The sequence below is a fragment of the Uranotaenia lowii genome, chromosome 2 (genome assembly GCF_029784155.1).
Source record: "Uranotaenia lowii strain MFRU-FL chromosome 2, ASM2978415v1, whole genome shotgun sequence".
In the NCBI taxonomy this organism is placed as follows: Eukaryota; Metazoa; Arthropoda; class Insecta; order Diptera; family Culicidae; genus Uranotaenia; species Uranotaenia lowii.
In genome coordinates this window covers 151,430,599-151,444,611 of record NC_073692.1, presented here as the reverse complement: position 1 = coordinate 151,444,611, position 14,013 = coordinate 151,430,599, and the positions used below count along the sequence as shown (strand labels likewise).

The 14,013-nt window shown below is 35.4% G+C and overlaps 1 protein-coding gene across 1 annotated transcript in view; it reads right to left on the bottom strand.

The window, feature by feature from the left end:
• LOC129741965 (medium-chain acyl-CoA ligase ACSF2, mitochondrial-like) overlaps nucleotides 1–7,613 on the bottom strand; it is a 32,029-nt gene extending 24,416 nt beyond the window's left edge. The window contains exon 1 of the mRNA XM_055733798.1: nucleotides 7,352–7,613. Coding sequence (XP_055589773.1) covers nucleotides 7,352–7,398 — 47 coding nt within the window. The 5' untranslated portion in view covers nucleotides 7,399–7,613. The remainder of the gene's footprint in view (nucleotides 1–7,351) is intronic.
• Between the last annotated feature and the right edge of the window lie 6,400 nt (nucleotides 7,614–14,013).

Genomic DNA, 14,013 nt, shown 5'->3' with positions numbered 1-14,013 from the left:
CAACGGAAATCTTTCACTACTTTAAATCCTATTCAGAAGGAGTTTCAACGAAGGTCCATGGAGTTCAACAGTGTCAACGCAGTCGAATTGCGACAGAAGTTGACAAAGTTCGATATTGAACTAGTGTTCACTAGCTCTAATAATCAACTGAAATCCATCTTAGGATCGACAAAAGATCCAGTGGAGCTCCTTCATAGATCTGGTGTGTACAAAATAAGTTGTTCCGACTGTGATAAGGTGTACATTGGACAAACCAAAAGGAAGTTGATTGATAGATTCGAGGAACACATGGCTATAGCTAGATCTGACTCAAAGAAGAAAATTCTTCCTTCACAGAATCCTAGATCTGCAGTAGCTTTACACATGTGTGAATCTGGTCACTCTATTGATCGAGGAAATATCTCGCTGATCCGGTCTTTGAATAGTAATTCGCTTAAATTGGATGTTGCTGAAAGCATTGAAATCTTCAATGAAAAATCAGTTCATCTCTTAAACGGAGACACCGGACCAGGGCACACTTGGTTGTTCAAATTCTTAGGTAAAAAGAAATACAATAATTTACCTGACAATGCCCAAAAACGGGTAGAAACAATTTAGCACTACCAGAAAACACCCAGAATAGGGTAGGTAGACCCAAAAAACAGACAACGGCACAATTGCCGAGCATTCGAAGGTTTTTGCTACCTAGTAGTAGTAGCTTACCTAACCCGGACAATATAAGGGAGGGAAACGATACACATTCATCAATCGAAAACGTTCACTGAAGAAGGTAGTAAGTTGCTATCGAAATACTGGTATATGAACTTATCATTTACCGTGGTTGAATTAAAAGGAATCTTTCGATTGCTTTGATTCAGTTGAATCATTCAACCAAGTAGGCTCATACCACAACAGAGTGTTTTCTGAAACTAACTTTCAAACAAGTCCTGAGAAAACGGTTATTGAGAGTTGCAGAGAGATACCGATGTATCTCCACTAGACTGGCCCATAACAAAAAAATCTTTATATTCCACGTGGCACCCCCTAGGTTGGTGCATTTAGGTGAAAAAATGACTTTCTGAAAGTTTCAGGTCATTTGGAAGAAGCACGAGCTGGCCCAAAGGAATTGAAATTTGTATGGAAATTTTCGGCAAAATTTATGAAAAATCGACATACTTTCACTCTTTGTGCTCTAAAATATGTTTCCAGTATGCTAGAAAGCTGAGAATTTCAGGAATTGTAGTTCAAACAATAACAAACAAGTTGTAGAAAACTGTGATGCGATACGAGGTGACTGTGATGAGTTATACGCAGTTGAATGTGTGATTTTTTTTTTGCATTTCATCGATATATCGTGAACGGTGTATAGGTGGATTTTAGTACTAACTTGATCGCTTTGTCACACAATGAGAATTACAGATAGAAAGTTTGAGTCTTCGGCAAAGTTGTAGCTTATTTTATAACAAATATCTTTGCAAAAAGTTGAAAAAAAGGTTTGAAAAACTTTAAACTGCTGCATTGTGCGACGACGCGATCAAGCTAGTGCGATTATTAGCCCATACACCGTTCACAATATATCAATGAAATGCGAAAAAAAATCCCACATTTAATTGTGGATAACTCATCACAGTCAAATCGTATCGCGTCACAATCTTGTACAAACGTGTTTGTCATTGTTTGAACTACAATTCCTGAAATTCTGAGCTTTCTAGCATACTGGAAACATATTTTAGAGCACAAAGAGTGAAAGTATGTCGATTTTTCATATATTTTGCCGAAAATCTCCATACAAATTTTAAGTCCTTTGCGCCAGCTCGTGCTTCTTCCAAATGACCTGAAACTTTCAGAAAGTCATTTTTTCACCTAAATGCACCAATCTAAGGTTGAAAAAAATGTTGTAAAAATCATCCCATATAAAGTTGGGCCAGTCTAATCTCCACCTTAAAGGCAAAATAAGTAAAAAGTACTCACAACAGCCTAAAACCGGTGTAGGTATGTATGTTCGCCTACGGTGGAATTTCATAAAAGCCTTAACCGTCTATTTTTTTTTTTAAATATGTCTTTATTTGTATCAAATCATGATTACACTAATATTACAGTATTGCATTAAACTAGGTGTTCAGCTCAATAATGAACTGTTCATAGTCCTATAAGTAACTAGATTATAAAAATTTACTTATAAGATTTAAATTTGCTGAGCGCAATCAAGTTTTTAATGTAGGAGAACATCCTGTAATAGCAAAAATATTTTATACTTAAAACTAAACACTATCTTAAAATTAAACTAAACATAAAGAGAACGAATTCCTGCGATGGAAGACTGCATCGATTTGCCTCTGAAGTTGGAGATGATTTTGTTGGCCATCTCTTCGATAGATTCAATGCCTGCAATCCGATGAAGATCTTCGGTGCTGTGCCAAGGTGGAAGCCGCAAAATCATTTTCAGAACTTTGTTCTGAATCCTCTGGATGACTTTCTTCCTCGTCGCGCAGCAGCTAGACCAAATCGGAACTGCATACATGATCGCTGGTCGGAAAACTTGTTTGTAGATGAGCATCTTATTTCGCAGACACAACCGGGATTTCCTGTTGATGAGAGAATAAAGAGATTTAGTGTATTTATTACATTTAGATTGAATATCTTCAATGTGATTTTTAAAAGTAAGATTCCGATCAAGTGTAAGTCCCAAGTACTTCACGTGATCAGACCATTCTAATGAAACCCCATTAAAAGTTATGGAATGATTTTCATTAGGTTTTAAAAAATTTGCTCTTGGCTTATGGGGAAATAAAATAAGTTGAGTTTTGGAAGCGTTAGGAGAAATTTTCCACATTTTCAAGTAATTCAAAAAGGAATTTAAATTTTGTTGCAATCTACTGCGTACCACCCGTAAATTTCGACCTTTTGCTGAAAGCAAAGTATCATCAGCAAATAATCTTCTACCTTTTCCTTCTGGTACATCAGGAAGATCAGAAGTAAAAATATTGTATAAAATTGGCCCAAGTATACTGCCTTGAGGGACACCAGCTCTAATGGGTGTCCTTTCAGAGCATGAATTTTGATAGCTTACTTGTAAGGTTCGGCTAGTCAAATAATTTTGAATAATTTTGGTGAGATATACAGGAAAATCAAATCGAGCTAATTTAGCTACTAAACCTTTGTGCCAAACACTGTCAAAAGCTTTTTCAATATCAAGAAGAGCAACACCAGTTGAATAACCTTCAGATTTGCTAGCGTTAATCATATTAGTTACACTCAAAAGTTGATGTGTAGTAGAATGTCCATGACGAAAACCAAATTGTTCATCAGGGAAAATAGAATTCTGATTAATGTGAATCATCATTATATTCAAAATAACTCTCTCAAATAGTTTACTTAAAGATGGAAGCAAACTAATTGGTCGATAACTTGAAGGCTCTGAAGCACTTTTTCCAGGTTTCAAAATTGGAGTTACTTTGACATTTTTCCATTTATTGGGAAAATAGGCCAAGTGAAAACATTTGTTGAAAATTTTAACTAAAAAATTTAAAGTGTCTCACAAGAACTTTCAAACACATTTTGCTTAGAAAAAATATCATCAAATTCTAGGGAAATTTGAGCATCAATTGGACTTACAACGTTTAAATTAAAATCATGAGCAGACTCAAATTGTTGGGCTAATTTTTGAGCCTTTTCTGAATTAGTTAAAAGAAGTTTATCCCCATCTTTCAAAGTAGGAATTGGCTTCTGGGGCTTTTTCAAAATTTGAGTTAATTTCCAAAATGGCTTTGAGTAGGGTTTTATGTCCTCTACTGCTTTAGCAAAATTTTCATTACGAATGAAATTTAAACGACGTTTGATCTCTTTTTGAAGGTCGCAATAAATTAATTTCAAATAAGGATCTCTAGTACGTTGATATTGGCGTCGACGAATGTTTTTCAGTCGTATCAAAAACTGAAGATCATCATCAATTAAAGGTTGATTGAATTTATGTTTAACTTTAGGTATTGAAGCGGCTTTAGCATTGACTATTGCGGTTGTCAAATTTTCTACAGCCAAATCAATATCTTCTATTGAATTCAGTGGAACGTTTACATCCAAATTACGTTCAATAAAATTCATATATCGCTCCCAGTTAGCCTTTTGAAAGTTAAAAGTTGATTTTAAAGGGTTTTCAATGGGACTTTGGGATAAAGAAAATGTTACTGGAAGGTGTTCTGAATCGAGGTCCGCATGAGTAACTAATTGACTACAATGCTCGCCTAAATCCGTTAGAACCAAATTAATTGTGGAGGGATTTCTAATTGAAGAAAAACAAGTATGCCCATTAGGATATTCAACAGTATAATAACCTGCAGAGCAGTCATTAAACAAAATATTCCCATTTGAATTTGATGAAATATTATTCCAAGATCGGTGTTTTGCATTAAAGTCACCAATAATAAAAAATTTAGATTTATTTCTGGTGAGTTTTTGTAAATCTCCCTTCAAAAAATTTTTCTGTTCACCGCTACATTGAAAAGGCAAATATGCGGCAACAATTATAATTTTCCCCATAGAAGTTTCTAATTCAATTCCAATTGTTTCTAAGACTTTTGTATTGAAAAAAGGAAGAAGTCTAAATTTGAGACGACTATTGATGACAATAGCTACACCCCCACCTTGTCGATCAAGTCGATCATTTCGTAAAATTTTAAAGAAAGCATTGCTTTTCATGTTATTGTCTGGCTTTAAAAAAGTTTCAGTGATGGCAGCAATATGTATGTTTTGAGTTTTCAAAAATAAAAAGAACTCGTCTTGGTTAGCCAGCAAAGATCTAGCGTTCCAATTCATAATATTTAAACATCTATTTGGATCCATGAGGGAATCGTAAAGTCATAATAATTTTGTTAGCATAATTAAAAGAAGTTTGGAAAGCTTCAAACATTGAATTTGCTTTCAACATAAGTTGCATCATTTCCATTAGATTTTGATGCAAAAATTTTAATTTTTCCTCAGTAATCTCACCCAAATCAACAAAATTGTTAGAATCAGAAGAGGAAGGAGAAGAAAAAGTATTTGAATTTCGGGGATTTTCCCAAGCCTTCGCATGAACGTTGAGACTTGGTTTTTTCCCATTTTTATTAGTTAAACCTGAAGAGGGCAACCCATTTTCAACCACCTCTGAGAACGATAAACAACGAGTCTGGGGCGCAGAATCAGCCCAGGTAACATTAAAATCACTTCGGGTATTACCCAGCCGTGATTCCAATGTAGACCGAGGCTGAATGCGAACAGGCAGGTTGTTTGCCGGCCCGATGTGTGAAGACGAAAAAGAGGAAGGAGGAGAAGAAACTTTTCTGGAAACTTTTCTGGAAACTTTGGGATTTTTCCTAGAAGCAATAATTTTTGCCCTGATGGGACAGTCTAGCGAATTCGAGGAATGATTACCTGCGCAATTTGCACACTTAAAAAATTCTGTTTTTGGCTTATCACCACCAAAAAGGCATTTAGATTTTTCATGATCGAATGAGCCGCAAAACATGCATCTGGCATTCATTCTACAATTTTTAGTGCCATGACAAAAAGCTTGACAACGACGACATTGCGTAATATTTTGAAGAAAATTGGTAGAAGATTTACGAAAAGGTTCGAATTTGACTCGACAATGAAACATAAGACGAGCCTTTTCAAGAATTTGCAAATTATTAACCTGATCCTTTTTAAAATGGATCAAATAAAGTTCAGGAGCAAAACTAACACTACTGATATTATTCGTGTTGGTTCTTTTCCTCATTTGAACTACTTGAATTGGAGAAAAACCTAACAAAGAATTTAATTCAGCTGTGATCTCATCCGGTGTCTGATCGCCAGTGAGACCACGAAGTACAACTTTAAATGGACGATCACTTCTAGTGTCGTACGTAAAAAAATGGTGTTTTTTATTATTCAAATAATTTAAAACCTTTTGAAAATCATTAAAAGATTCCGCCAATATACGAGCAGTTCCCCTTCGACCGATCTGAAAAGAAATCTTCACATCCTTGACGGAAGTGACGATTTCTTTTCGAAAGGCATTGAAGTCAGGAATCGTGACCGTTATTGGTGGAATCTTTTCGTTTTTAAGAGTATAAGAAGAAGAAGAAGGTTTCTTAGTACTCTTATCAGAATTAAATATGAATATTTCCTCATCACCGATGTTATGAAGGACATCGAATGAATTGGAAATTTCAACTTTTTTGGCAGATGGCCCTGGATTAGGTTCAGCAATCCGTTTTCTTCCGGCCCTTGAGCCGGCCGAAGACTTCCCCATGCTGGAAAGAAAAGAGAAAATATGAATAAAAGAAAATAAAAATAATTTTAGCACTGAAAAGTGCTGATTGAAATACAGGTAAGGAAAAAATAAATAATGTAAAATGTTCCTGCAGGTACACAGCAACGATACGATGCTCCGGCGTACGTGTTGACGGTTCAACGGTACAGATGGAAGTGACTTAACCGTCTATGTTTGCATTAATCTAAGGACTTAGCACGCTCTGTTTGCTATTATTCCAAGCATCAGTATAGGTAAGTCTTCTTCATATTTTCTCTTGATTTGTCAATTCTTATGTAGGAATTTTAAATTTTCACAACAATATTTGAGATTGATTGGTATCCTCTCTCTTCATCAGTGCAGCGCGACCTTGATACCTGAGGTCAGAAATCACCAAGAAGTTTGGGTGAATAAACATCGGTTTTCGAATTACTATAATCAGCAAATAGCAGCCATCAAATATTCGTCGAAACTTGAAGATACTTTGACCAATCAAAATGCTTAATGGAAATGTGTCAAAAACACTTTTTTTAAAAGTTTTTTACCTACCGAAGTTTTATATAGAAAAATTCCATAATTTGTATCACTTCACAACACACATTTAGTGAAGTTGATGAATGTGTACAAATTCGATCGATTTCATATGTAATTGACTATCCTCTAACCACATTCTACAACATTTGGTTTTAGGTCAACTAGATCAATTATCTCGGATCCGTAGACGCTTAAATAACCTTATTATTTCACTCAACAAATACTCTGGCTTTAGCACTCAATTGGGAATTAAATGACATTAATTGACGGTAGCAATTATAAAGTATACACTCCGAAAAAAAAACCCTCTGGTATCAATGTCATGTCGGCTGCGTCTTATCAGGAACCATATGGGATAGCTGATACCTGTTCCACTAAACGTTCCACTTTTTAATTACAGACATTTGCCGGTCATGGTTAACAGATTATACAAACAACTCGTTAGAGTTAGTGAACACCTTCTTTTGAATATTCATTCATGTTTGAGTTGTTTTTCATTGAAACTGTCCTTTGCGGTGTACTATTCGATTTGATTCGTGAGTCCGGTGATCCATTTCTCGCTCTTACCTGCGACCGATGGGCAGAATCCGCTGTTTTAGTAAAATTCTCGACATAATTCCGGCCGGCTGATATACCTTCGTTTCCTGAGTGGTGTAAATAAATTATCTTTATTGCTCGCGGCGTCGTTACGGCACAGGACGTCTTGTGGCAATGACAGTGGGATCACTAGCGTCTCGCAACTGAACGACGACGACGACGATGGCGCGTGCAAGTTGCAACGGAAAGTGCAAGAGCGAAACCACCAAACGAGTCCGATTTGATTGACCGACGAACGATAACTGAAATCAAAGCTAGACGCGCTTAGTCTAGACTGGCTTGAGTAGACTGAGCAGTTGAGCTTAATATCTCATCGCCAGGACTTGTGAGCGGTTTGAGGAACCTTCTCTGCGATTACAGCTTTTTTGCACAGTGGGCGAGTGCATTTGGCCCCAAAATTCATAATGAGAATGGTATACAGAAAATTCTGAATACATAATCGAATTTGTGATGAATAATTTTGCTAAAAAAATTAGAACCTTAAAGTCAGAATTAATCAAGTATTCGCTCCTGATGAGGAATAATGTGACAATGAACGTCTGAACGTAAGAATTCTACAGAAAAAAGCTTGCTCGAAACTACTTAATTTTGTTTTTGAGTATCATATAAGAAATAAAAAAGTGATACTGGAAATATTTTGCCTTAAAACTAAAAAAAAATGCTACAAAGACTGAAGACCCACTATGTTCTATCAACTAGTTTTAGGGTGAGCCATGCTGATGATTTCAAAGCGAAGTTCTTAAAATTAGTTACAGATCGTATACGTAACATGAACCTTGATGCATGAATGTCAATGTGAGATCAATGCCATCTCGGTCGAATAATTTGATTGATCACCTATATAAATGCATTTTAATTAAAAAGATAGATTATCGATGGTGGGAAATTCGTTTTCGTTAGGTATGAGTTTTTCAAATAAGAATTTTCTCACCGACCGGCAGGCAACCAGAAGTTTGTTGTGATGCCTTTTTTTTATATCTCTTATCTCGCTATTTTTTTATTACAGTTTGCTCATACTCATCTCTCCCGAATAGACGCTTATCAGTAAATGGGCCGGCACTCAAGAGACTTTATTTCGATTATTTTGGTTAAGCCTCAAACGCGTTCCGATAGCAACATGCCATTAACATATCGCCACTCGGACGGAGAATTACCGGGTGTAAAGATTAGAAACAGGGGAAGAGAGTTTCAGAAATTTTAAAGTTGATAACGAAATTCAATTCACAAATTACCTTTGAAGGTATATCGAATAGATAGACTAAGGTTGCCAGATTGCCCGGTTTTATCTGGGTTTGCCCGGATATTTAATACTTAATTTAAGAAGAGTAGGGCCCCAGTTATAATCAGGGGCCGTCCACATACCACGTGGACAACTTAGGAGGGGAGGGGGGTATGGAAATGTCCACGCTTGTCCACGGAGAGGGGGGTAGGGGTTTGAGTCATGTCCACGTGGACATACTTACTTCCAAAATATTTTCTAAAGGTGAATAAATATTAAGATGTTTGAATCAAAATCTTTAAATTTCAATGCTTTCCAGTTTAAGTTTGAACAATTAGTAGCTACAAGTGGTAAATATGATAATTTGAGAAATTTAAAATTTTTAAAATCCTGTTATATCAGGGAATTATTATTCAGTTTTTTCAAAATCAACCATTTCTATAACCAATAGGCAAAAAGTAGTGTTTTTTAACTGTCTAATTAGGCTGGAACAAATATCAATTTCTTTTTTTGTCACCCCCCCCCCCCCCCCCCCCCCCTTCGAAATTTCCAAAATCCCAAAGGGGGAAGTAAATGAAGTTTGAAGTATTCCAAGAAAATTTCAAATAAAAATTCAAATATCCGAAAGATTACAAGACCAAGAACCTAATTTTGGAAGATTCGAGTGACAAAAGAAGGATTAGAAATTTGTTCCGGCCATTATAGGTATTTAAAAAAAACTATTTCAAATCTGTCCACGTGGACTTCCGGGGAGGGGGGTAGGGGTTTGCCAAATGTCCACGCTTGTCCACGGAGGGGGAGGAGGGGGTCAAAAATCTCATATTTCTGTCCACGTGGTATCTGAACGGCCCCTCATTTCAAAATTAAAAAAAACGAAATCCATAGAAAGCGCGTTAGGCCAATGGACTCAGTCCCAGAATTTCTAGCTTGAAGCGGTTGGCATCTCTAGCACGTTAAGCCAGCTTGCCTTGTTGGGCAAGGTTTAAAACTTTCAAAGTTCCAATTCGTGTCCGTGTTTTCATTGAAAAGTATTGTAAAATTGCAGGCTTTGCTTGCTGGAGCTTTCAATAATTTCATGATATTTTTTTGCGAAAATTATATAAATCAACGGTTAACCAGCTTTCAAATGGGCAGTCTAAAACATCAAAATTAAAACATATTTAATTTGATTTTTTTTATGACATCGAATATCATTTCTGGGGTACAAGTTAGTTTTGATTTTGTTCACATGAAATGTATTGCAAGAACCAAGAAATATTTTCAAAATCCAGAGTGTACAACATTGGGGCAGGAGGAGATTGAGCGAACCAATTCCTGCATGATCCGACATTTTCTCTGGTTATGTATGGATCGTAATTTTTTTTCCGTAACATGATGTTAAAATTGCCCAACAAACGTTTCTTAACGAAAATCGATACGAACAATGTTTTGTTCTGACATGAAACCTTATTTGCCATAGAAGGATTCTTAAGGTTTTGTTCAACAATCAGTTCAAAAACCACGCGAAACAAAACAAAAAAATTAAAACTTTCGTAAGATGCATATTTTACAGCAGAAAAAATTGCAAAAAGCCTTATTTCATCAGTATGTATTCCAATTAACATGAGGTGTTCAGTATTATTTTTAGGAAAAAATTGAAAAACAGCTGAAATATTAAGCTGTAAGCAGCAGTAGGGACAAAAAAAGTTTCAAGATTACTTTAATCATTCTACTTCAATTTCTATAAATATATGAAAAGAAGCCAAAACTAGAAAATCTGAACTTGAACTTGAAATGTAACAACTAGAGGACCCCTCGTGAAATAATATCTGAATGGTTTATCTCTTACATAAGTAAAAAGGGCTCCTTTGGGCAAACAGGGATGGAGTTCTCCCGCATTTTGCGGGCTGAGAATATCAAAATCTTGGTAATGATTTTCAAAATTATCAACTCAAAATCTGTTCCAAGGCAGCAGGTCTCAAAGTCAATGTCGGAAAGACCAAGTCGATGGAGATCAACACAGGAAATCCCTCCAGTTTCATGGTAGCTGGGCAACAAGTTGAGAAAGTGGAGTGCTTCCAGTATCTTGGTAGCCAGATAACGCCTGATGGTGGTACCAGAAAAGACATCGAAACACGGATCAGAAAGGCCCGATTTGCATTTGCGAGTCTCCGAAACATCTGGCGGTCACGCCAGATCTCTCTACGAACAAAAATCCGAATCTTCAACTCAAACGTCAAATCCGTATTGCTGTACGGGTGCGAAACTTGGTGCACATATGCGGTAACGACGCGAAAACTGCAAGTATTTGTAAACCGCTGCCTGCGGAATATCATCCGCGCTTGGTGGCCTGGCAACTGGATCTCGAATGAGGAACTACATCGCCGGTGTCATCAAAGGGCGCTAGAAATAGAGATTCGGGAACGTAAGTGGAGATGGATTGGGCACACGCTGTGAAAAGATGAAAACGAGATTTGCAGAGAGGCGCTAGATTGGAATCCAGAAGGTCATCGAAGAAGAGGCAGACCCAGAAATTCGTGGCGGCGAAGCCTAGCCGCTGAAATTCGAACTGTCGACGAGAATCTTGACTGGGACCAGGTGAAGACGCTGGCTCCGGATCGTCAACAGTGGAGGTCTTTTACCACGGCCCTATGCACCGGAGGATCGGCGCGGGATCATTAAGTAAGTAAAATCTGGACAAAAAATAATGTGAACCGAATTCTAAAAAAAATTAAAAAGAATATGGGGCAAAACATCTTAAATTTTCATTTTTTTTTAATCGAAACATGTCAGTTAGGATATTCTGTACAGAACAGGAAAAATAATGGAAAACATTTCCTCATTTTCATTACATACAAACGTCTTGCACAATAATAATGTTTATTATTACGTTAACTTTCAATGTAATCGTAACTGCACTTAAATAGCAGCTAATTTTGCCAAAACTGGCTCGCAGGGCTAAGAGAGAACAGAGAAGCTTTATGATAAACATTTCAGAATTTTACCTGTGCAGTATTCGGGTTAATACCGGGTATAATTATAACTTTTCATTTTTCAATCATTATTATTGAAATTTTCATTGGTTTATAAACCCTTTTCCCTTACTATTATTGAAAAACAAATTCGTTAAAAAATGTAGTTGCTTAAACTGGAGCCATCGACAGTTTGAGTTTCTTCATTGAATTTTTATCCCAATTTCTGTCTGAGACTTGTAATTCGTATTGAAACATTTTCAACTGATTTCACCAAAATTTTATCATCTACTGAAGTAAATATCCTGAATTCAGCATTTCATTTTCCAAATGATTACTCTCAAATTATCTTAAAAATGATCTCATAATTGAGTTGCCAATATCATTGAGTGATTCTCTTTACATGAATATTCCTATGTTTTCAATCCTATCTTTATCCAGATTCAATACATTGAGATTATCAAGTCTTATGTTGTTTCTTCAGTTTCTTAATTCCGATAAACCATGAAACTGAACATTAGAGTTTCATGGTTTATCGGAATTAAGAAAACTCAGGATCTTCGTTAAAGGTACTAAAATCATTTGTGTTACTTATCTGACTTTTTTGAAGGTACTTAACTCATTTGTATTACTTATCTGACTTTTTTGAATGATAACTGATTCTATGTTTTAAAATTTAATCTTTATTCTTATTTTTTTTTTATCAATTGATCATTTTTGCACTGATACCCTTTGGCTCTGAGGGCATCGAATGAAACTTGAGACACATTTACAATAACAATTTGATAACAATTTTTTATCTGATGAGAATCATATTCATTAACATCTCATGAAAACTTTTTTCAAAAATTTAAAATAGAAATTCACATTTGGTGCGATTTCGGCTTTGGCTCTGATTGTAACTTTGAATTTCATTTTTTCAAATTAAGTTCATATTTTGATTCTCAAAACTTGATTTGAAATCATTATTTAGATTTGAGACACTGAATGGATGTTCTGAATATAACCTGATTTTATGTTTTTCATTCTTAAACTCTTGTATATGTGTTTCTATGGAATTTGAGTTTGATTATTTTGTTATTTTTTGAATTGTGTCGTCTATGTTTCAAAACTTCATGGAAAGTATTCATTATTCAAAGTATTCAGAATCATTAAAAATATATATCCGTTTATTTTTCTAAAACAGAACATTTTAGTTGGTGATAAGGTTGTTAAAAAAATGAGAATGTAATTTTGCATTTTGCATCTCTAATCAGAGCTTTCATTTTTGAGAAATTTCTAAACTCTTCTGCAATGTGTACACGTGATCAATTAACATTTTTTTTTTTAAAATACCGGAAACTGATGATAGCAGACGACATGGCTGTTTGAAGACAGCATACTGAACTCATCTCCATTTTTTTTCACACGTTTAAATGTTTTGCATTTAAAAACTAAACGAATCATAGGGCCCCCCGAAAAAAATGGTCCCGGCCTCTCGATGGTTTAATCCGGCCCTGAGTAAATTGTAAAATTTTAAACACGCCTATGTTTGGATGTGAATCTTCACAATCAAAGTGAAACCTAAGCCGTAGGGGAGGAGCGGGCTATATGCGCCTATTAAGCAGAACACTGATTTAATCAAATATCACATCAAATATGTGTAGGGGAGGAGCGGGCTATATGCGCCCATTAAGCAGAGCACTCATTTAATCAAATACCATATCGAATATGTGTACAAAAACTATATACACGTGTGCAGGCATCTGTTTTTATACATTGGAGAAATTTTTATGTTAAAATTTTCTTCTGTATCCAAGAAAACGATTTTATCATAAATGTTGTCTAAAATGCCGTACCACAAACCGTGCGGACTAAATGCGCCTATTTATGTTTTGAACACAATTTCTGTTTTTGGGCAATATTTCGGTATTATTTCATTGAAATTGCAAGAAAGTAATAATTTCCGTACGACAAACCTGAAGTTTCATAAAAATCTTTGTATATTATTATTTTATGGAATAAAACAACAGTTAGGGTTGCCATACTATGGAGGCAGTTCATCCATGAGAAAAACTTTATCAAATCTGTTTTTAGATCCCCAATTCTCTCTTGAAATGTAATTCAGAGCTTAGATTTGAAGGTTCAATGATAAAAATCATATAATTATTCATTTTAACCTGTTATTATAGGATGGAGGCATTTTACAAACATGATGGGGGCATACAAAAACACTCTATTATTCCACTATATAATCATTATTAAACGTCCACAAAAGCTGAAATATATTTTATTTCTTAAGTTCATTTGAGTAAGAAACAAAAACCATCCTTGTTTTTGTTTTAAGCTTCTTTACGTATGATTTTTAAAAGTCGAAATATTACATCGAAATGTATCAAAACCTTGTATGATTTTTTAAATTTTTTTGAGTTTGTAAATTCATAAAATTCTTTCTTGCCTTATGTTCTAATCGTATCACCCTC